This window comes from Gobius niger (genome assembly GCF_951799975.1).
Source record: "Gobius niger genome assembly, chromosome: 17".
Lineage (NCBI taxonomy): Eukaryota > Metazoa > Chordata > Actinopteri > Gobiiformes > Gobiidae > Gobius > Gobius niger.
Genome location: NC_136868.1, coordinates 18048880 through 18072816, shown reverse-complemented (window position 1 = coordinate 18072816; position 23937 = coordinate 18048880). Strand labels below are relative to the sequence as shown.

The 23937-nt window shown below is 43.1% G+C and overlaps 2 protein-coding genes across 7 annotated transcripts in view; one reads left to right on the top strand and one right to left on the bottom strand.

Moving 5' to 3' along the window:
• tle2b (TLE family member 2, transcriptional corepressor b) overlaps positions 1-23937 on the top strand; it is a 245645-nt gene that overhangs the window by 69856 nt on the left and 151852 nt on the right. The window lies entirely within an intron of this gene.
• tle2a (TLE family member 2, transcriptional corepressor a) overlaps positions 4326-23937 on the bottom strand; it is a 29019-nt gene continuing 9407 nt past the window's right edge. The window contains exons 3-20 of one of the 6 annotated variants that reach the window (XM_079575474.1): positions 15683-15746; positions 14092-14136; positions 12740-12802; positions 12429-12533; positions 11912-12125; positions 11575-11591; positions 11152-11247; positions 10814-10858; positions 9075-9236; positions 8631-8757; positions 7671-7864; positions 7314-7390; positions 6725-6974; positions 6195-6442; positions 5742-5889; positions 5479-5629; positions 5208-5284; positions 4326-5117 (exon numbers count right to left, since the gene is read on the bottom strand). In XM_079575474.1, the coding sequence (XP_079431600.1) occupies positions 5010-5117; positions 5208-5284; positions 5479-5629; positions 5742-5889; positions 6195-6442; positions 6725-6974; positions 7314-7390; positions 7671-7864; positions 8631-8757; positions 9075-9236; positions 10814-10858; positions 11152-11247; positions 11575-11591; positions 11912-12125; positions 12429-12533; positions 12740-12802; positions 14092-14136; positions 15683-15746 (2191 nt within the window). In that variant the 3' untranslated portion in view covers positions 4326-5009. The remainder of the gene's footprint in view (positions 5118-5207; positions 5285-5478; positions 5630-5741; positions 5890-6194; positions 6443-6724; positions 6975-7313; positions 7391-7670; positions 7865-8630; positions 8758-9074; positions 9237-10813; positions 10859-11151; positions 11248-11574; positions 11592-11911; positions 12126-12428; positions 12534-12739; positions 12803-14091; positions 14137-15682; positions 15747-23937) is intronic. The other 5 variants (XM_079575475.1, XM_079575476.1, XM_079575477.1 and 2 more) reach the window with 5 other exon arrangements.

Below are 23937 nucleotides of genomic sequence, written 5' to 3'. Positions count from 1 at the left end.
TTTATTTCGCTTCGACAAAGGCAGCGTCTAATGAGCCACAGAGTCAATGGGAATCTCCCCGGGCCCGCAGACACAAACAGAGCACATCAGGAGCTGTTCCCTCTAATTCCTCACGACTCCTCTGACGCTCGGCTGCTCTCTTTCTCTCTCACTTAAAAGGTACTGTCATCCATATACAGTAGCAACAAAGCCACCAATAACATCCACCTGCCTAAGATCAAACAAAAAGAGATTACTCCTCTGTTTCATAATCCTATTATGCTTGGTATGGCGGTGTGCCGTAGTAATTTCCATATGTATTTCATAAAACTTGACCACAGGTCACGCCCACACCGTAAAATGTAATTAGCGCTTGTACTCGTGTCAAGAGTCAAAACTTTTAATATGTGGTTGTATAATCAGTTTTTTCCACAAATTTGACTTTTGAGATGATATCGGCAGTTAAAAAAAGAAAAAAAAACATGAGGGAAAATGTTGCTTTGGGCTTCTATTTAATTCCAGGAAGTCTTTTTTTTATTATTATTGTAAAGTGAATGTGTTTTATGGGAATACAAGAAGAAAAATGGTTTAAATTGGTCTCCTATTTTATTTTTCAACTTGTTTTGAATATACTATGGAGGTGCAAATTTGACTTTAGGGGTACAACATAATCCCCACTTTTAATGGGAAACACAGATAAGTATTTTAGTTGTTAACATAGTTATTTGATGTAATTTTTCAGTTTTTAAATGACTAAATGCCTTTAATACTATTTCAGTATTTTTGAAAGTTATATCTTGAAATGAAAATGGACCAGTGCCTCGCCACATTTAGGTCTAAACCAAGACTGAACTAACCAGTTAAAGTTGAGCCCCTTGTTGTTGTTTTTTTGTTTTTGGACAGTTGAAAACACATTGTCTGATCTAACACCAAAATACAGTATCATTTCAAACATTTTGGTTGGGTGGATGAAGAAGGCTATTAATGAAACAGCTTAATATTCTGAACATTGCAGTATCCTTTGTTCTTTCAGATTGTGTGTAGATATGTACATGACTTGCTCTATATTGAGGTGGGTTTGGGCTGACACATATGAAACAGGAAAACACTCTTTCCTTTTCTTTTTTCTTTGCTACTTGAGTTTGATTAATGCCTTGTTGTATCCTTGTAGACAGGCGTAGGACGTGCATATAAAAAATACAAACCCCTCCACATGTTGGAAGATTCGTCTGTTCACCGTTTTGTTTTGTTTTTTGCCCTCATCCACAAGGTGCTACCTTTTTGGCTCATAATGGGCACGATATTTCTGTTGAGTCTTGTGTGGCAGGTAGCCCTCTCTGATGTCCCGCCCCTCTTCTACTGCATGTATAATGCACTATAGCCCACCCACAATGAGCAAGATAACTTAGTGTACCGACACATTATGCATACCGCTTTAGATTAATATTTATAAACAAATTTGAATAGATTTCAAGTAAAGTCCAGTATATATCCTCTGTTTATGTAGTTAAAATTTTGTAAGGCATCATGTGTTGATATGGTGCAATTGATTTGAAATACTAGGTGTGGGTTAACAGATCATTTTTATTCTGTTTCCCCCTTTTTGGGTGTTGCATATTGTCATACATAACTTGATTTAACTTTTGTAGAACATTTCATTTCTTTTTTACATACCCTCTACAAAATGATGCAAGGGACTTCTAAAATAGCCGAAAGCGACTTCTACAGAGGGCTCCAGTGTACAGTTGAACAGGTATACCTGCCTCTCCCCGTCTGCTTATAGGCCACAGCAGACTTCAGATCCCCCCCTCACCCACACACAAGCTTGTATACTTCTCTGAATGACGCTGTAAAATGGCTATGCATCTGTTGGTATAGCGTGAATTTTTGGGACATTGTATTTGATACTCTTCATGGTAATGTCTGTCCACTGCCTGTGCTTTCACCTCTTATTACATTCTTTGTTTTTTGTTTTTTTTATGTTAAGCTCTCTTTTAAAAGCGCCAAGGAACTTTGTTTTTATCGCACTGTGTCTTCCCTCCATGTGCTGTACATGAAAATCTGTGTGTAAAAAATAAACCACACCATGTTTATCCTTTCACTTGGTAAGAGTGTGGCGCGGTCTTTATTACCTACGCGTTCAGAGAGTCTATACAGAAAGAGGAGGACTTCATTCACTCAGGTGTTTGAAAACTGCTTTTTGAGCCACTTGTAAATGCCCTCTTTTACTACGGCGAGCTTGCAAAAACCCTTTCAAACCACCTAATATGTTTTTGGCCTTCCTTTCACACCTCACTGAGTAAATGCAAAATATATAAATGAACATTTATGTACTTGTTCCCGCCAAAGTCTGACCAAAACATCAATAGGAGTGAATTAAATGGACTCGATACGAAGCTCTGACGTAAGGTTTTTTCCCTTTCACCACAGTTATATTTTTACACCAGCACTGGATTGCAGATTTCTGAAGTTCATTAGATAAAAACTAAATGAGCTTTGAATATTGGTCGGCAAAGCAAGACGGAAAGAAAAGTCTGTGATTTGGTGTGAACCTGAAGCCATACGGACACATGTTTTCATATTGCTAGTTCAAAATGAAGCCAATAAAAGCACATACATGTAAAAACTTTATCATTTCAATTCGTTGCCAAATGAATCGACTAATAAACAATCTTTGAATCTGTATAACAGTCTGGCAATAACAAGATACAGTATATAACAAGACTAATCAACAATTAAAAATACCCAATAAATTAGTGCTCGAGAGGGCATAGTAGCAGGTTTTGGATTCACTATTAAGACACTGTCCGTTTATTTTGTGCCTTAAAGGTGCATTATGCAACTTTCTAGGTGAAAAAGAAGAAAAAAAAATCATATTAATGCATATTTGACATCGTCGTTACCAAGTGGCTGTATGAGTGTTCATCATGACACATTTATTTTCTATCGCAGTGGTTTCTACAACGCTCCAGGATCAGTTTGGAAGGTTTTCTCTGCTGACGGACCCTCTCACCAGAAAACCTACAAAACAGTTGATCCTGGAGCGTTGCAGAAACCACCGTGATCGAAAGTAAAGGCGCTATGATGAACACTCATACAGTCACTGGGCTACTGCAATGTCAAATACGCACAAATATCTTTTTTTTCTGCAATAATAGTTGCATAATGCACCTTTTAATCTGGTTAAGTTTGACACAAAAAAAATCTAAAGTTCAATAAGCTAATTAATAAATCATCAAATCATAATAATCATTGCCTAATTGACTACTTGAATATTAATTAGTTGCATCCCTACACTTGAGCATTGTTTTTTTATGGTTGACTTCTTCCATTTAAATCTCGCCTGTGAGCATTCATCACAGTAGCCATAATCACTGCAGGACTCCCTCTCGGGAATTATTGCTGTAATAACGACTTTCATTGTCTATTGTGCCGCAGATCACCTTTGTCTGCTCTCACTTTGCAGCTTGCTCAGCACAGTCTTCCCCTGTGCGCGATTGACTGAAATCCCCGTCGCAGTTGAGCCATAAACCTAGTCATTCATGCTGCGAGTTTGAAGATTATTTCTTCTAACAGCCGTGGTACGCACAAGGATGACAATGCCGAGATTCTGTTCCCGTTTTCAACAAAAATACAGAAATGTTTCCATCACAAGGGAGCACCAGTAGTGTGTACACACCACTCACATCCTTTATTTCCCCATCTAAATATTTTAAGATCCTCTCCGGCACCTCGCTGTGAACACACTTCTCTAGCTGTGAGACTTTAAACAAATACCCAACAAATGCTCCCTTAGATTTTGAGCTTCAAAGTCAAACCTGGCAACTCAAAGGCAGTGGATCTCAAGCATATTTGGCAAATTGAAGGCTATTGCAGCTCACCAGGTAAAAAAAAAAAAATTACATCTTTTGATTAGCTCTCAGAGTCTCAGCTCAGTTAATAAAATGTTCAACCATGTCCTAAAAAGAAACTGATTCATGTAAGGCCAAGTCTCATAAAAGGAAATGTTTTTTTTTACCATCTACAGTGATTTGTATTTGTGCCCAGTGCCCATCTTCGATAGCAGAATAGAATTTCCAAGATCTGAAGGGGCACACGAGTAAAAAGGATTCTATTGTCTACAGTTTGGCACACTTTGAGAGATTTTTTACTGATATCTTGTCATTAAAGCTGTGCCGTGGCCACACCCTTTCTCTTGAGGTCTACATTTCAAGCTTGCTCGTCATCTACTCTGAACTTCAAGCATTGCCTAAAAACATGTTTCCCCAACAACCACGGGGCATGGCAATAAAAACAATCACATTCCTCTCTTCACAGAAGCATAGAAAAATGCACCTTTTCACTTTAAAGAACTTTATTTACATATCCATAAAGCAAAGTCCAGGTTCATTGTGTAGTTATGTAAATCCCTGTTTATGTGCCATAACAAAGACAATAAAAACACATTTAATACTGAGGGTGAAGATGATCCTCAGCCCACCCAAAAGTCTTGATTTGTCCTCTTCAACGTGGATTCTGTCAATAAACATCTCCAAAAGTCACTTTAGAAGAAACTGACAGCAGCGAGCACAGTCACGTTGCGTTATTTGAAGCGACATGTCCGTCCTGGGACGTCTACAGCACTGAACATAATAGTGGTTATCCAGCAGGAGTTTAGCAATGCTCCATCATATTTAAGTCTCTGTTGTCTTGCTTCAGTCTCTCCATTCAAAGTGGTCCGACCATTTGCAAAAAAAAGTTCAAAGGCTAAAAAAATATTTATCTTGCTAATTTCATGTTCACTACAGAGGTTTTATTTTGTAAAAAAAAAAAGAAAGAAAAAGGAACAAAAAACAAAAGTTCTTTGGAGGAATCCCACAGTCGCACAGCTATAGTCTAATCAGAGCAGTGTTGTTTTGTTTTTGCAGATATCAGTTGGCGCTCCTGTCTGTCTTTCGCAAAGTCTCTTGCTTTCGATGCCACATTTTGCTCTGTACAGTCATTGGTGCTGAAGGGCTCATGTCCCGCCCCCATAATTTATTAGCAGCTGTTCAGTAGATGACTTCATACACTGTGGCCTTCTTGTCTCCTGAGCCAGTGACAATAAACTGGTCGTCAGGAGAAATGTCACAACTGAGGACTGACGACGACTCTTTTGACTGCACACAAAAAGAGAACAAGCAAAACAATAGAAATTAGTATTTTAAACCAAGACCTGGTACAAAATGTGCAAATTATCTGCATCCTACCTGGAATATACTGGATCCGTACGGGGTCCGCCATGCATTCAAGAGGTTATCTTTGCCCGTGCTCACAAACCATTTACCTACAGGACAAAACACACTATCATTAACCGATAAAGCCTGCAGGAGCAGCGATACAAAGACACAGAGGAAAGAGACGGCGGAGGAAGAAAAGGGGAAACTATGTGTGAATAATGAGGAGAGAGACATGTGCTGTGCCTTTGTGTGATTAAATACCCCCAGGTAAAGTGAGCCGTCAGTCAGCCAGTGTACGTACCACAGTAGGCGAACTTTAGAGAGAGAACGCAGCTCTCGTGGAGGTGCAGCTGGTACTTGTCAGGTTTGGAGACGTGCAGCACTTCCACATTACTGCTCTCCATCCCCACAGCCAGCCACTCACCGGTGGGACAGTAGCCCAGGGAGAAGATCTGTGGATGCATAAGAAGCAAAAACATGTCATGTAGTTCTCAAACTTCAGCACGGATTTCAATGATGGGTTTGTCCTGAATTGCAAATAGTTCGTATGCACTGTCTGCAAACCTGTGAGGTGAAGTCGTGCTGCTGGAGCTGGCGTCCCTCTCGCAGGTCCCAGCAGCGGACGGTGTTGTCCAGTCCTCCTGTCCACAGTTTGGTGCCGTCATTAGAAATATCGATGCAGCTCGCTCCATCTGTGTGGCCCTGGAACTGCCTGTGGATTCATTTAGATACAGTATTAGAGGACAAATATGTTAAAGCCTTCTTCTTGTGCCTCAATATTGACAGTTTCTCCTTTATAAGTTTTGATTCTGCAATTATCTTGTATCATTTCATGTACTGCTCAAGAAGCTGCAGTTTTTAAAAACTTCAGCTTCTTCATATAAAATACCCTTCCTGATGTCTTTTCATTTAAATTTAAATTTAAATACAACCTCCTTTTCACCACACTTTTCAAAATCTCATCTCCATTTCCTTCCCCCAGAAATAGTTTTTTTGTTTGTCCCGTCTCTGTCTCACCTGACAAGAGTCTGGTTGTGCAGGTCCCAGACCACGATGTTGCCGTCGCTGCAGCAGGAGAAGCACACTTTGTTGTCAGGGGAGATGGCCAGAGCGTAGCAGGCGGGGGCTGAGGACGTGAGCTCTGCCTTGATGCGAGGAGTGGGCGTGGCCAGGTCCCAGATGGACAGTGTGCTGGCCTCACCCCCGACTATTAAAGTGCGGCCATCAGAAAGAAGTTTGCAGGATCGTATGTAGTTATCCCGGTTCTGATTGTGTGAAAAAACAAAGATGTGGTTTTGTTTATTGATTATGCTATACAGTTTAATGTGGTACATTGTAATAGTGACAGGGGGAAAGTGTTACAGCCGATTCACTGCCATAAATAAACGAGTTATAGGCTTTGGCTTGAGGACAACAGCATAAAGGTGATTTGTCATATTAAGTATGTGAATAACTACACCTCACTTTAGGCCATAAAGCAACGATATGGGACAAGAAGAGAGTCACCAAGTTCCCATTTCTGCCACACACATCCATCTTGCGCTCACCAGACAGTCGAGCTGCGCCATGGGGCTCTTGCTGCCCGGCTGGCTGATGTCCCACACCTTGACGCAGCCCTTGCCTCCAGTGTAGACGTGGCGAGTGGAGGTGCTGATGGTGACGGCACACACCACCTCTCCGTGGCTCAGCGTGTGGATCTGCCGCGCGTGTCGAGGGATGCCCGGGCCCAGCAGCGCATCAGGGGGAAAGGGCACGGGCTGCATCTGTCCGTCTGCGCTCACATGGAAGGAGTACGCACTGAAAAGATAAGTACAATCAAATCTGCTTATTTCGTACTGTACTTTCTGAACAAGAGATTAAAAAAATAAAGATGTGTTGTTGTGTTCCATATCAGTGTAGATATAATAGCATAATACATTTGTTAAGATTAAAATGCAGCCAGGATATAATGTAACCTGTAATTTAGCGCTTTGATGTCTCATATGGATTTATAGCAATTTTATAACATTTATAATGGGAAAAGGGGATTTTTCACCTCTACTAAAGCAAGTACATTATATTCTGTCAGGAGTTCTTATGTGGAAATTATGTACAGCCAGTTGCATTGATATGAAAACAAAGGATGAGAAAACATACGGTTTTCCAGAGGCAGACTGCAGGCTGGCTGGAAGCCCAGGGACCCTCATGTGTGGGTGTGGGGATTCATAGCCCACCTGCAAAACATTGAGATAAGCAATCAGGTCTAATAAAAGACTTTTGAGATGTATAGCCTGAGTGGGTAAATGAGAACTTTTCTTTTTAATAAAAAGGACAATTGAAGAAGTGTTAGTGCATAGATCTGTACAGTACAGCAGAAATGAAGGTCACACTTTCAGAGTAAATGGAACTGGCTCCTGCACAGAAACTCTCACCTGCTGGAGGTGGAGAGCTGCATATGCTGAACTATTACACACACACACAGTGACACTGAGATGACAAATGGTTCTAACATACCACAGGAGAGCGGCCATAGCCCGCGGCAGCAGCAGCGACTGCTGCTGCTCCGTTCATCTGTGGGGAGACCAGGTGAAGGCCAGCGCCATAACCTGCTGCCCCGGGCAGCTCTCCGTTCACCCCTGGAGGGGGGAGGCCAAATGCCCCGGGGGGATACGCTCCCTGCACCGCAAGAGGGTTCCTCAGGCCTAGAGCTGGAAGAAGGTGACAGAGAGAAAGTAGAGAGGAAAAGTGTTCATTTAGTGTGAATTATTTAAGAGAGCAAATTAACACAGAAATGTGAAGTGTCCATTAGAGAGCTACGTCTTCTGCATTTCCCAGATAAATACAGCACTTGGGTGAAATATATTTCAAAATGACTTCTAATGCAAAACCTTTCAGAGAGATGTTGTGACAGACAGACAGACAGATTGACTGAACAATCTGCAGCAAACAGAAACGCTACACTCTACCGTTCAGCTCTGGACCAACACTGACCCCTGCTGGTCATAGTGCTGTCTTGCAGTAAGTCTGTGCACTCTCTGGTGAATCTGTGTATTGTGCACGGGCTCTGCTGTGTACGCAGCACAGCACTAACAGGTGATGCAAGGGAGATACAGTGGAATAGACGGAGGCTCATTATGAAACAGCTCACAGTCACAGTCCATCACCTCTCCTAATCTTTCCATTTAAAACGTGAGCCGCACTGAATATTCGTGCCCACAGCTGTTTATTAAGTCCAGATGGTGGTCGGCAATGGGGGCTGGCTCACACCCATACCAACTACTGTGGCCCGGTGCTGATACAATCACTCCATGTAACAAAGAGCTGCAGAATAGACATTCCAGCAAACACACATTCAGACTTCTAATTGATCCCCTGTGTGCTGTGAAAGCCTCAACCATCACTGCTTTTCTGCTCGTGTGGAGTGTGCACTGATTTGGACAAGGTTAAGCCGTCATTCAATCTATTATTTCTTACCGAGGGGGTCAACTCCTGGTTTACCCGGGACAGGTCTGAACTGAGGTGGTCCACTTGGTCCAGGGGTGTTGGACTCTTGGGACATAGGCGTTCCTGGCTTCATACCTGGGGTGCTGGATTTCTCCCTCTGCCAAAGCAAAGACACATGAGCACAAAGGGGAAGTAAATCAGGCATGAACAGAACACAAACAATCTGTCTTTAGGAGTAGACTGATGGGGCCAAGACAATCAGCGGTGAACAATGGAGCAAGCCACAGGAGAAAAGGAATAGCAAAGAGGATGAGGAAGTCTCACTGGGGATCGGGACACCAGAATGAATGGGTGTCAAATGTTAAAACAGGCCAAACGCATACCTTTAAGGCTAGATACAGAACTTAGCTGATACAAGGATACTCTGAAAGCTGGTATACTAATATTCTCAAAAACAAAAAAGAAGATGTGTACCTGTGGGGGTTCCTTGCCGCGGGACGGGGAGGTCGCACTGCTGGACGAAGCCAGAGAGGTGGGACTAGCCTGGGGAGGTCCCTCTTTACGTGTTGGTGGCATTTTGTCTAGTCCGTTCTCCCTGGATGAATAGGACTGCACACTGCGCGGAGACGAGGGGTCCTGAAGTGACAGAAATGACAGACGTTCATAGAGACCAATTAGTCTTTGTACCCACCGAGGTTTGTTATGTCTTTTATTAAATACAGTCGAGGAGCATTAACATTTGAGAAAAGATGACTGAAATATGAACTGCTAAACTAATAAATGAATCACAGGCATCTCAGAACACATGTGTAGGGTCTAAACGACAGAGTGAGTTCTACAGGACCCTTGGACACTAATTAGTTTGTTGTTTTGAAGTGAGACGTTGCATAGTCCGGTTCACTATATAATTTGGTTGGATTTTTGTGGAGAGTATCAAATTATAAATATTGAAAACTTTATTAAATAAGCAATCAGAAAAACAATGTTTACATTTGCTCTAATAAGTAAAAAAAAACAAAGGGAAAACAATAGTGATAATAGCATTTATATGGGGAGCAAAAAACGTAATTTGGCGGAAATTTGCAAAATTTGGCAGAAAATACCGTTTGGTCGTTCCAATCAAAAAAGTCAAGTTATACTTTATTAATCTCTGTAGAGAAATTAGTTCTCTGCATTTGACCCATCCTCAATGTCGCTGGGCGACCTGTCGGAGCAGTGAGCTGCCAGCATGGGCTGGCGCTCGGGGACCCATCTCCATGATGTAGAGCCAGGCTGGTGGTCAGAAACACCTGGCTGGAGTATTAGCCTATTGCACATGTTTTTACCACTAACCTACGCAGACACGGGGAGAACATGCAAACTCCAAAATATTGTTCGTACAAGACCGGAAATCATTTATTTATTTATTTATTTATTTGTTTATTTGGTTGGGACAGTGCATGTTAATGAACATACATGGGACTCATGCATGTAAACATGCCACACCGGATTGCAGCCTTGGACTAATTTGCACCCATAAAAACGCATTTTGAGAAAATGGTCCAAGAATTCAGTTTCCCATATAAATCCCTAGAGAAACGAAGCAATGCAACAATTAAACACCTTATTGTGAAGAGTAGGCAATCTGTTTCCAAGTGAAAGTTTATATTCATTCTAGATAGTAAACGATCACACAACCTGAAAAGTAAAATAAATGAGATTTTCTTGCATGGGCACCACATTGCAAGTTTGCAATCACTACTTTTAAAAATGCTGCTGCCAACCATCCAGCCTTTTCTCTATTGATTCCACGCTCGCAGCAGTACACATAAAAGCTCGAAGTTTCTGGCAGCTCAGACTTTTCCCATAAAGACCCACCCAACAAGGAAATTTAATACCTTTCATCAGAACGGCTCGATTGCCATTATCCGAGGCACGACTGACATTTTTACAGTATTCTTCCATAGCAGCCAAAACTTCCAAGACAAGACGACTTTGAAAAGTATTTACAGGCCTGAATTATTCCAATCGCTTTCCCCCCCGATCTTGCATGCATTTATGAATGGGCCAAAGCCACATGCATAGCCGAATAGTGCATTGTGTGGGCTGGTAGGCGGACACAGGGGGTAGTAAGGTTGTTATTATTCAGAAGGTCCTGCTGGGTGTGTTTACATGATGTATGCAGATGAAAGCCATCAAGTGAGGCCAGCAGAGTCCCGCGGCCGCCTACTAACCTCATCCACGACCAAATTATCATCGCTCTTATCCGCGTCGCTGCCCTGAATAGACAAAGAGGAAGAGAAAAAAAACAACATAACCCATCTGCCAATTGATGTATGTAAAACTATACAGCAGCAAATACATTCACATGGGCTTAGTTTTTGTTTGGTCAAAGCTGAGCTAAAGTCACCAATGTTGTTTCACTTGCCTTTTTTAAATCTAGCTTTTATAAATTGGATCAGAGCATTCTCAGAAGTAAAAAAAATGTGTAAGAAAACTTAAATAATTAATGATGTATTTAATATTCTGGCCAAAAACAACAACAAAGTAAATACTGTTGTTTGATGCTTACATAGTCCGTCATGAACTCCTTCTCGTCCGCTTTCCTCTTCTTGCCGTTGCTGAGGTAGTCCGAAGGCCGACCCTTATCGCCATTGGTCAGTGAGCTCTATGATTAATAGATTGAGTTGGGAAATAAGCAAGTCAGTCAAGTCATAAATGGGAGGTGCTGTGAGGAGGGAAGGAAAGGGGGTAAAGACAGTGAGGTGAGGGCAGAGGAAGGAGATGGTGATAATGAGGTGAGAGTGACAGCATAAATCATTTCAGAGATGGATGTGATGAAACGTGATGCGCAATCGATCGCCTGTCTCACTGAGAAGAGAGAAAGAGGAGGATACTCCATGCATGTTATGGCAGAAGAGAGACTTCTGGTATACAGACGTATGTGTAGGTTCTTAGCAAATGTAAACAATGAAAGAGTGTAAACTGTACTTACTGGCCCGGCTTCACGGTCTTCTCAACCAAGGAAACGTTCAGGTAACCAACACAAAGCGAGCACAGACACACAGACACGGACATGATTAGCTGTCATCACTCTACATAACTCAAACACTGATGACTCAGAGGAATTTTATTATCAGCAATACTACATGGCTCTGCCAAATACCTAAAGCCAATCAAAGAAAGCACCAGACTAAATTCTCCATCATGAGCAAAACTTTTTCCTTTCTCCTTGAATGCTTGTTTAGATTTTTTGACAACACGTCCAATTGCTTTAAGGCTCGACACTCCTGCTTTTATGATGGTAATAAAAAAGTTTAAAGGTGTCATACCTCTGTGGTGCTCTGCAGCAGCAGCGGCGGCAGCTGCTGCTTCAAGGTGTGCCCTCTCATCTTTGGCAGCGAGCTGAGCCCCCAGAGCTCCAGACAGAGCCAGCAGGCTCGAGCCCCCGCCTAGGGCCAGGCCGGGGTGTGGCAGGCCTGATGGGTGTGGGCCCACAGGCAAACCCCCTGCATGCTGGGAGAGGTGCTGCGCTTGGAGCTGCTGCTGCACAGCAACAAAAATAACACACAAGAGACAGGGAAGAGAGTTCTCGGTGACTTTTAAAAAATGACGAAGAAGACAGTATAAAAGGCGATGAAAAGAGGAGGGGAACTCCTAAGAGGTGCAGGACTGAAGGCCAAATCTGTCCAGAGTCAAACAAAGTTCAGAGAATCTAGCTCTGTTTCCCAAATGTACATTCAGATGTTTTGAATGTTTGCTAAATGCCTATTTTGCCAGGATGGAAATGATCTAAACAGGAGTAAAAGAAGAAGGGGAGAAATAAAATATGGGAGATAAGGTACACACGCTATGAGGCAGAGGGGGGAGCCCACGTACCCCTATCGAAGCATTTAACTCCCCCATGGTCACCTGTTTGGCGCGCTCCATGGCCTGGACCACCTGCTGTTGATGCTGTGAGGAAAAAGAAGTTAAATATTAGGCTCTTGTTCATGTAAAACAGTATTTTCATTGCGAACACAAAAGAAAAGCAATGTTTGGTCGTAAAAAAAAGAAATAATCTCTGGATCATGCCTAGTATGTGGTGTGTGCACATGCATGTCTCCCCTCATGCTGCTGCCTGAGTTGGACATTGTTGTGACAGTGGTGACTTTTCCTACCTCCTGCGACAGAAATGGGATGAGCTGAGCACAGATCACGTTCAACCGTTTGGCGATCTCAGTCTGAAACAAAGAAAGGTGCTGTCACTCGTGATGAATAAACAAACACACAGAGGAGACTTTGCTCACACAGGTAACACACACAACTGGCTGTGGCCTGCTTCTCCCAGGGCCAGTGTGGTAAATATTTCAGCTGCTTACATCTGGTCCATGCAAATGGAAACTCTGCCAGGGAGTCGGGCTAAAATATTCATGGGCAGCATCTGCTGTGGCCTCAGCCAGCCCACACAGAGTGTGTGTATGTGAAAGAGAAAACAGTCGCCCTCCTCAGTGTGGAAAATATGTGAGGCTGAATGGTGAGTGTCTTGGGGCGGTGCGTGTAACCGAACAGTACAGTGTGTGTTTGCACGTGGTGTGTTGAGTGTGTGCGTCAGTAGAGTTTGTGTGTTCGGGTGGTAAGCGTATGGTGCGGTTGGAGTCCCGCTGTGGGGGTCACTGATTCTTGCTGTGTGTGTGTGTGTGTCTGCCTCAGACTGCTCTCATATGCAGCCAAGCCATCTCTGCTGTTTTATTATAGCCCCATTCATCTAGCTCTTTCTGTCAAACAGAAGAATTCTGTCCATCTCCATCTCTCCATAATATTTGCACAACTATTGTTACCCACTCTGCCATGAGAAAATACACAAACATGTTGCATCGAGTCACTCCTGAACCGGTAATGATATGCATGTAGAGATCATGACAACATCATTACGGCCACGGGCTGTTTGTCTTGTTGACAGCTCGACTCTGCTGTATGCGCGTTCACACATACACCCTCCAGTCTCGCTCTTTAGTGATTTATTGATGCCTTTTCCGCTCTCTTCCTCTTCTATCGTCTTCCTCTCTCACATACCTTTTCTCTCGCCTTTACCCCTCCCTCACCCTCCATTTAAGCATCAAGCCCTCCCTTCCCCCATTCCTCCATAACAGGATCCCTCTGCCACCTCCACCCCAGGGACACAATGATTTCTTGTTAGAGAACTCCAACTACTAAATGACATCTTCAAAAGAGAGAGAGGGAAGGACAAAATGGGAGCGAGGAAATGAAAGTAGGAGGCAATGGATGAAGAGAGGATGGAAGGGAAGAGGACTGGGCCGATTGGCTCCAGAAAATGACAGCAGTAACATAGGCTCTGGGAAGGGGGGCTGATACACGGAGGGGTGGAGTGAGACTTACCGTGTAAAATGGAAGTGCGTGTATTAATATGTTTTAACATGAAATTCTGATTAGTGTAGGAGGGGACAGGGAGGTGGTGTAAAATAATTGGAATGGAATACAATGGGGTAAAACAACAGGAAAAAATGCTTACCTGTTTGTGCATTTCGATGTTAAGCCCATACGACATCTCATAATACTGCAATAAAACAATCAAAATATGATTCAGTCTGAGCTTACAACATAACAATACAATTAAAATGAATTAAAATATCACACTTAAAAATAAACAAAGTCAAAATCTGATGCAATTACTTTGTGTCTAACTGTGGGTTTTAAAGAAACTGTTGGTGCTTAAAAAGGAGCGGATGTCCGCGCAGCAGCAGTCAGCGCCTAACAGATGAGCCGGGCACGTGTGTCCATTATGAAGTGGAAAAGGTACTGCAATAATCATGTCTAATGTGAGCCATTTGACCCGGGCTTTTAAGTGAGAGTACAGGAAGCAGCCGCAGCAAAGAGGAGGAGCTGCCATACAGCAGACAGGTGAGTCTCTGCTCTGGGATGGAAGAGGAGCATTTTAAAGTCAGATTGCAGGAAAAGTGACAGTCTGACATTTGCTTTTCGGCGTGGCTGCTTGTGGAGAGGAGATTGGCAGTTGGGCAGCAGAGCTGGCTGGCAGGATGGAGAGGGGATGGCAGGGATGCTCTCTCAGACATCTTTCCTGGCAGGTAGCAGTGTGGAAGTGTGTAGGCGTGTGTATCTATGTGCTTTGTGTGTACTCGCTCCTCTTTCTGTGTGCCTCTATAAAAGACGCCTTTGCTGGCAGCTGGCAGCTTTGCTTTGCAGTTGGCGTGCCAAGTTTTGCCAGTTGCCTAGCAACATCCAAACTCCCCCAAATCAGCCGCCAGCAAAGGAGACCTGGCCTGTGCCGATGCCAGCTCGGCCCTGTCCCTCCAGCTCTAGAACTTCAATCCCCCACAAGTCCAGCTCTGTGCCAACACCACTACAGCTCTCTGTTGGCTCGGCTCTGGACATACTAGCTGCACTTGGCCATGGGAGCCCTTCAATACAGTTACATCAATAAGGGTTTTCGTCCAAAGCCAACTGTTTTATAACACCTGCCCATTAAGGTCATCATTTACAATAATGCAGCATGACTTCACAGTAGACTAGAGATGCACAAGATAGAAGGTTTGCATTGTCTTAAAGTATGTTCAAACATGTTATTAATACTTTATGTTAATACCTTATTTAATATTCTAACATAGATGATCAATTCTCCTGGGTGCAGTCTAAAAGTCCAGTGTATTGTACATGGCATTTCCACAGCCCTGACCCATTAGACTATTTCAAGGTTAAAAAATACATACACATTGTAACTTAAATGGATAAATAAATAAAAAACAAGCAAAGAAAAAACATTGATTTACGCAAACTATTTCAATCTAACTTTTTTTCAGAATATGATATTTAATTCACAGTCTGGGCTGGGTACGTCACAGCAGTGCAGCCCAGCAGGATGTGCTCTCTCAAACATGAAAAGAAAGGCAAACAAACAGACAGAAGGCTGCACGCCCATGTAAACGCTGTTTATTCTGCTCTCTCTAATATCTGTGTGTGCCAGTGTGTGTGGTCTGCTGCATGGGTTTTGGTGGGTGTTGTTTGGCAGCTGTAAGCAGATGAAAGGGATTCAGAGGCTTGGCAACACACTTGTTGTGAGTGAATGCTGCGTGTGTGTATCTCACCATAACATAGTGTCTCTGGATCTCCGTCTTCTCTGTGGCCAATTTCTCACATTCCAGCTTCAAACTGCAAAGGAGGAAGAGCAACAGTTACTTATTTGCATGTCTTTGCACATACAAATGCATAATAACATTACAGTTTTCGGTCTGGGCTCTAATAGCTCTGCTCCTCTCACAGCCGCGGGGGGAGCAGGGGAGCCTGGGTGCTGACAGCCCATTATCACCTCAGAGCAGAGCAGAAATAGACAAAGTCACGCTCACAGTCTGAAATGCAGCCAAGACTGCGGGCAGGCACATCCAAGGTGTCTATGCTTTTGGTATGTTCACTCACTGGGCATTTTTTAATCCACCTCCCTGCCCTCCACTTCCTTTTGTTGCATCCCTAATTACCAATCAACCTGCCTGACCTTCTCACCCAAGAAAAAGCTTCACCGTTTCAGTGAAGTGCTCAAACACACAGGCTATTATTTGCTACTATTGTCCAACCTGAAATGAATACTAGTGTGTTATAAAGTAGTAGCTATTGTTTGTCTGACAGTGATTTGAGTGAGAAAACGGTGGCGTTTGAGGCGACTGGAGGACATTGATGGATTTTCTTCTGGGCCTGAGCAGGTCACATGGGGAGCACTGGCTGTTAAAAAGATATGCAAATAAACAAGGCATGCACATAAACACTGTCAGTAAGGCCAGCTTCTTTCAGCTGAGGACCCCATCTACTGTACCTCGGGCTGATTTTGAGAGGGCTAATGTGCATTTGTAACCTCGCGTTTGAATTATTGTAATGCTTTGTATGTTGGGTTGGACAAGGGTTCCTTGCAGCACTTACAGAGTGTGCAAAAGGCAGTAGCCGACCACTTGACTAGAAGAGGTGTGAGCACATCACCTTTGTGTTGTGCCCCTTACACTGACTCTAAGCTTTTGTGTCAAATTCAGAGTTTGTTTGATTGTTTTTTAACTCTCTGCACTCTTTGGACCCATCTCATCTGAGTGAGTATTTGCGACCCTACACTCGGTCCAGAGCCCTGAGGTCAGCTGACCAGCTGCTGTTGACAGTCCCTAAAGTCATGAGGTTATAGACCCTTCTTTCCGACTGTGGAACTATCCTCCTTTGTCTGGTCAAAACTAGACTGAAAACACACCTCAATGCTAGCTAGTGGGGTGTATCTTGGCTTGTATGCAATTGTACTAAAATGTTGCCATTGTGAAGCACTTAAAAGTTTTTTGAATGGATTTGAAAGTATAAAAAGCTGATTCTAAAATGTGTTGTGCCTGCCTATTAGCATTGGTATGGACTTCACAGCTCAGGTTAAGGCAGCCAACCACCTCTTCAAATAACCTTCATAAGCAAATGTCTTCTGTCCCTCCAATGGCATCGCAGCACAGCACGCAGCCACCGTGGATTATCAAACGCACACCTTCCTACTTGGCTTTTCCGATCTAGGGCTACAAGATATGAGATGAAGGAAATACGATACCACCATGCATCACAATGTAATTTGATTTAACAAATTGCAAGTGATTAGTTTCTATAAAATTTGGTCAAAACAAGACTTCACAAAACACTAAATCAGAACTGAAACTGAAATTGTGCATACTCTTTGGGTTGTTAGTAAAAAAGTGTCAGTGTTGTGGCTTCCTGCGATATTGATGCCGCGTGACCTAATATTGCGATAACAATAATTGACGGTACACTGTGCAGCCCGAGCTCATTGTCTCTTGGTTTCTATCTCTGCAGCTCCCCCCCCCCCCCCCCCCCATACGATTTCCCCCGTCCGGTGAGTGAGGATGTTTGAACAGACTTGTTTGTGGCCAGCCTGTCGATTGATTGAGGATTTGTGTGGAGAAGGCGGGGGGGATGGGGGGTCATTTCGTGGAGGGAAAATTACAATATGATTAATACGGCGACATTACCCTCGGCCGCAACAGGTAATAACAGCCCTGCTCCTGCAGCCCATACGCGCACACACCAAACCAATAATTGACTCATTTATCATTGCCAGCCAGTTGAAGAGGAGAGGAACGGGGAGGAGCGGGAGAGGGGGCGGATTATGGGCCCCTGCCTTATAGATTTTATTACAGCGGAATTGCCTCTTGGGTCCAAGTCACTCACTGCTGGGGTGAGGGCTAATGTGACCATCGCCACGGTAGGTTTGTCAAAGCAGCAGTCACATAAACGGTAAATAGTAGAAAATAAAAAAAATAAAAAACGTGCAATTGATGGCACACTGATAATGGAAGTGATTGTTGTTTGATTTTTTAATGTAAAACGTTTCTGCCTCCGACTAGACATTTTTACCAGCCGTATAATTTGCTTTATGATTGACGAAATGCGTACGTGCACTGCCAAACCTGTAAACATAGCAATCACAATTACTCAGAAGCAAACGCAAGAAAAAAAAATCTCTGCAAATATAAAAGAATGAAGAGAATGATTGGCATTTCCATACATAAATGTCAAGCAACAATAGCCATTTCAGTCTTATTATAGTTCCTCGTTATGGGACGTTTAACAAGATCTCTTTTTAATGATAAACAAGGGCCAGGTAAAGCCATTATAAAAACAAAGCAGGTTTTTAAGCCGGAGCAGCATTCTTATACTTTCAACGCGGCTTCTATCGTGAAAGCCATGTATTGACAAATCAATATGCAATTGCAGCCTGATTAGTAGCAGAATTGTTGAGGTGAAAGGGTGAAGCTAAAAGGTAATCATATTCACTTTAAAACAAAACGCCGCTGCCATTAAGCACGGTTTCCAAAAACACCACACAGTTTTGAAGAATCGTGTCAATTTATGCAGATTCTACATGTAATAAGTAACATTTGAGACAAGACTAACAAGTGAACTGCTAAACTGATGCGAGAATGGTTTTAGACAAAAAGAAATCCAGCATTAGCAGGTTTTGTGGAGAAAAGTGATGTAGGGGAAATAAATCAACTAAATAATGGCAGCTTTTACGATTTGCTTGTTGCAACCATTACAGCTGCGATCTCACGATTGTGATTAATTGCCCCAAAGAGACGCCAAAAGGGGTAAAGATTTTTTTTTTGGGCCATATAAGGAGGATACTTAAGCCACGCTCCAGACATCGCACAACAGCACTGCTGGGCTGCTTCGGAGATGGACACTTCTTGTGCTTACAGCAAAGACCCCAAGGTCGCACTCAGAAAGCAATAACCGTTCCTCGCAAAATGGACTTCAAGGAATGAAATTACTGAGTGTGTGTGCCATTATGTGACTGTAGGAGCATAAAAGAGTTGGCGGGGGAGACGAGGGAGGGAGCGGGGAGGAGAGCGGCGAGCAGGAAGTGGGTATTTCATGTCGAAATGATTGCCTGTAATAATTAGTCTTTGGCTCGGAACCATTTACTGAGAGAGACGGAGGGAGGGGGAAGCGGCTCGGAGGAGAAAACAACAGTGAGTGGCAAGAAGCAGAGAGGGGGAACAGGAGATATAGAGAGTGTGTGTGTGTGCGTGTGTGTGTGTGTGTGTGTGTGTGAGCAACGATGGGCTCGCTTCCTCCAATCTCTCACTGGCGCTGACAGGAGATAAGATGATCAGCCCAATGCGCTACAAATCCGCAGTCTGCCAGCTCTGAGACAGCTCTGTCAGTGCAGCACTACGACTGAACCGAACACACAGTAATGGCTAGGTGTGAGAGGCGTCATGTACATATACACACACACACACACACACACACACACACACACACACACACACACACACACACACACACACACACACACAAAGCCGGGTGTACCGTGGCATACTAATGAGACACACACGAACGCACACGCACTTACAAGAGTCTACAGACAGTGAAGCATCTAATTAAGACCCAACTCTTTGCAGATGCATAATGTGTTTTACCGCAGCAGTAAAAAAATTGTCAATGACTTTCGGTTTTACAATACTTCACTAGAGCCATTGTCATTGAGTTGATATAGACAAAGGAAAAAGAGAGGGGTGAGAATAAGTGGGCATGCACGAACAGTATATAAATGAGAGCACACTAAAATACATCTGGATATTTCTAGAGCCAATGTTTCAAAAAATCTCCCAGTTTTCTTCTTCACAAGCCAAAAATGTCATATTGGGGAAGACTCCTGGTTAATTCTGTTATTTCAAAAGATTTCCAACAGCCTAAAAAGAAAAGTATACACAGCAGTCTACACCTTACAGCTCTGCAATCAACCAATACTTAGATCAATTGTGTTAAAGCTATGGTCAATATTGATCATCCACAAGGTACTTTTTCACTGATAAGTCTACAGCCAGTCTTGCGGCAGTAGCAGTTAATGGTGTTTGGACTCCAGGAAAAAAAAGACAACAATTTCATGTTAAATGGTGCTGGGGGAGGACACATTCATTTCTTGTTTAAGTTGGGGTTTATTTGATTGTAAACCATACTAATAAAAGTCTTCATTCAGTACCAAGTAACTTGTTTACCTTAATAAATCTTTTTCGTAGTCCCTCTGGGGGTAATACAAGTGTTAATGGGATGATTTGGGGGGGGGGAGGGAAGAAGAAGAAGCTAACAGGCTAACAGGCAAAGCTAACTGCAGGCTAGCTCCATTTAAACAGTATTTACGGCCAAGTTTGAGTGAAAAAAATTATCTCCATTGTGTAATTGGATGTACAATATCTCTCTCTCCCTTTGTCTTTTCTGACAGCATCGTATTTACTTTCACAGACAGTTAATGAGCAAAAAACGGAACATGCCACAACACCTGCAGTGGCACTTATGGCCTCTAGTGCCATGAGTTACTTAGTACTGCTTTAATATGAGAGTCCACAAACAAATTGAAAACTGAGATTGATCAATATGTGAAAAAATAATTTGTGATTTATTTTTCTGCCACATTGCCCATTTATGATCCAGTTTTTAAATCTGGTCCTTGAATGTAACTATTAACTAAATGAAGACCTACTCGACCGAAATGCCCTGTGATGTTTAAGTGTACAACCAGATGAAATATGTCTCATGCATATAACACTTGACTGAAGACTCTCCTGAGTGACCATCATGCATCAGAGGACAGGTGTTGCTCTAAAGCTGTATACCAGGCTGGAGAACGCGGCCACATTGCAAGACAGATGGAGCCAAGTCGCACGGTGCCAGAGTTGTGCCTTTACTGTGTCAGGACCGTTTAGCCCCCAGTCTCCAGGTACGCCACTGTTCACTTTACATCTCATTAACTATTGATCGTCCCTAACCTCCAGTCTCCGCTCCGCTAAAAAGAAAACGCATCTTCAGTCTACAAACACACACACACACGCACAGAGGACGCACCCAACTGGCCTGTGTACTCTTTCATCATCTCTCAAGGGCGGAGATAGGAGCACACACCAAACAAAGCCGGGATCCTGCCACTAAATAGCGGAGTGTCCACAGGGTGCTCGGCTGCCACTTACCACACACATGAGACACACAGGGAGAGGCTGGCTCATACAACACAGCCAACCACAAAGGCTAGTGCCACCTTCAAGCAAACAGATGCTTACATATGTTGGACATTACATAAATTGCTCGTAATCATAATGTTGACAATGATTGTTACTCTAATTCTACTTAAGTATATGACTTATATGAGTATATAAGCAGTGTGTGCCCTCATACTTGCAAAGGCAATATTTGAGAAAATGTTTGAGCATCATGGGCCAAGCACCCCGTTTATCTGAAACAGCACTGCCAGCATTGCCAAAAAATGTAGATAATTACAGACAAACAATACTTCTTAAATCAATTACAGAGCAGGGGGGGTATAAAAAGGTAAAGGCTTATGTATATGGTCACTTTAAATAGTTTTGGTTAGGCTACATTCGGACTGACTCCTGAATGTAATAGCCGTACTTTGGCTTCCCACAGTGAGGCTCTCCGGTTGTGCTGCGGTGTAGTTAGCCACAGACAAGAGGCAGAGCTCTTGAGCGATGAGTGGCAGTGCACAAGTGGCTGGAAACCTATTTGACTCAACAGATCACACACAGACACACACACACGCGCACGCACACACGCACACACAGAACACAATCAGCTGTCTGCACTTGCCACAAACTGCATATGTTTGTAAGAATTACAATAATGAGAGCTCCGTCAGCAGCAGGACCACACAGATTACAGCCTATGTACAGTATACCATAAAAACACATACCCAACAATGACATTTACATTTTGTATCATCTTTTTGTATCTAATAACAGTGGTGTTACTAATGTAAATCATAGTATTTTACGAGTGTGATGTTTTGTTCCCGACCTATTTAGTTTTATTAACCCTTCCTGTATTTGTGGAACCACTTGTTGCTCTATACCAGTCACACACATGCCACATAACAGCCTCAAAATAGAAAACACCCCTCCTCCTCTCCCCTCACACAATTGCAGCTCATCAGCACTAATCCCTTCCCTCCATCTCATGCCTGCCATCTAATCCAGCATCTATCAGAACCAGCCACCTCCTCAGCAGTCAAAATACACTGCTAATCCCTGCTGTACCCAGACATCATTGTGTTCAGATAATTGGGGAGGTCTGTACTCGTGCCTTGAATCTGTTGCAGTGTGGTGGCTCATCACTTTGGCTGTCCTGACCACGGGGAAGTGGGCAAGTGGGGCTTGGTTATGTGAGATGTGAGTTTGACCAGTGCGCTGTTGGACAAGTCAAAAGGCTCAGCTAATCCTGGTGACAGGGATCACCCTGTGTCTATACTAAATGTCAGTTTGCTCCATAATGCATCATTTAAGGTCCTTCTCTCCAATATGAAACTAATCAAGGGGGAAAAAAAGACATTACAGACTCACTAGAAAGATCATAGCTGATTCTAGCTATTTAACATTTCCTAACAGCAGAGGCTCAAACTCATGATTGAAAAATATTGTTTTCTCACAGAAAATTAGCAAAAGCAACAGCGCTGTTTGTATGCCAATTATTAGTAACAGTCATTCCAGGTGGACGTCCGCACGTCTGGTTAAACACTCATCTGAAGGCTACAAGGAGACAACTGACGGCTCAATCTGCACTTTGTTCATTTTCCTCTGATGCTTCTTGAGGCTGTATGTGAAGGTATGTGAACATTTCCTCAAACTGACCATTCATTCATTGTTTATTCAAATCACTTATTGTGGCGTGGATAAAGATGTTTTGTAACATGAAGTGCTTCTCAACAACTTGTCATTAAGAGCCTGTTGTTACAAATCAAATCATTTTACAATTTAATGTGAAGCAAAATGTGTATAAAAGGAAGTGAAGGCATATTATGAATACAACTATATGATAAAGAATGGTGCGTGGGTGAGTTTTACAAAGAGATTAGCATTGTGAGGACCAAGGTTGATCTGTCATTATCATATCACGCATCATATATACAGTATATGCTTCTTTTGTCCATGCATTGTTTTAAAAAATTGCAATGTAAATTAGAGGTGTGGTTAATTACACTGCAAAAGGCAAATAAACTGATCTACATGTTTCTCCAGTGTCTGCGTTGAATAAATGTAAGGGAGCAGAAGGTTTTTTGTCCTTTTGTCCTGACAGCCCACGTCCTATAGTTAACCAAGCAAGAACTTGCATTCTCTTGACCATTATGCAGTATACGGACAGATTCATGCATGTTTAACATTAGAGTTAAGCATTCAGACGGCAATTGACCAGACGTTCAACCTGCAAATACAATCCTCCCCCTATCCTTATGGGTTTGAAAATGTAAGCCAGCAGACGGAATTTGATAAAGGTGGTCATAAAAGTCTAATGCATGGATTATTCGGCAGTGTTTGCTCAAAGCTTGGCCAAACAGAATAATAAGGACACACACAGTAGCCCAGAGGTTTGAGGGGATGTGGACGGAGAGGGGCTTACAAAAGAAGTTTGAAGTTGGATCGTGGCGAGGGAGGGGAGTCTGCAGCCAGCTAAATCAAAGCCGAGGGAGAGCAGCGCATCCACAGGAGGGGGCAGAGCACCCTGTGAAGGTGTGCCAAGAGATGAAGAGGAGGGGAGCAGAGAGTGGGAAAGGCTGGGACTCCAGATCCAACACAAATCCCACATTCAAAGACTTTGAGGCCACTCATTCCTGCACACGAGGAATGCGGAGGAGAAATCTGAATACGCACTACAGACTCATTTATGGAGGCTACTGGCCAAGGACAACATTTGCAGAGGACCGGCTGGAAGCGTGCCAGGAGGGTTAGTCAAAACATTGCATATGCTTGCCTCGCATTATTACAGGCAGATATTTGGGGCTGTGTGAACAAGTGAACATCAGCACAAA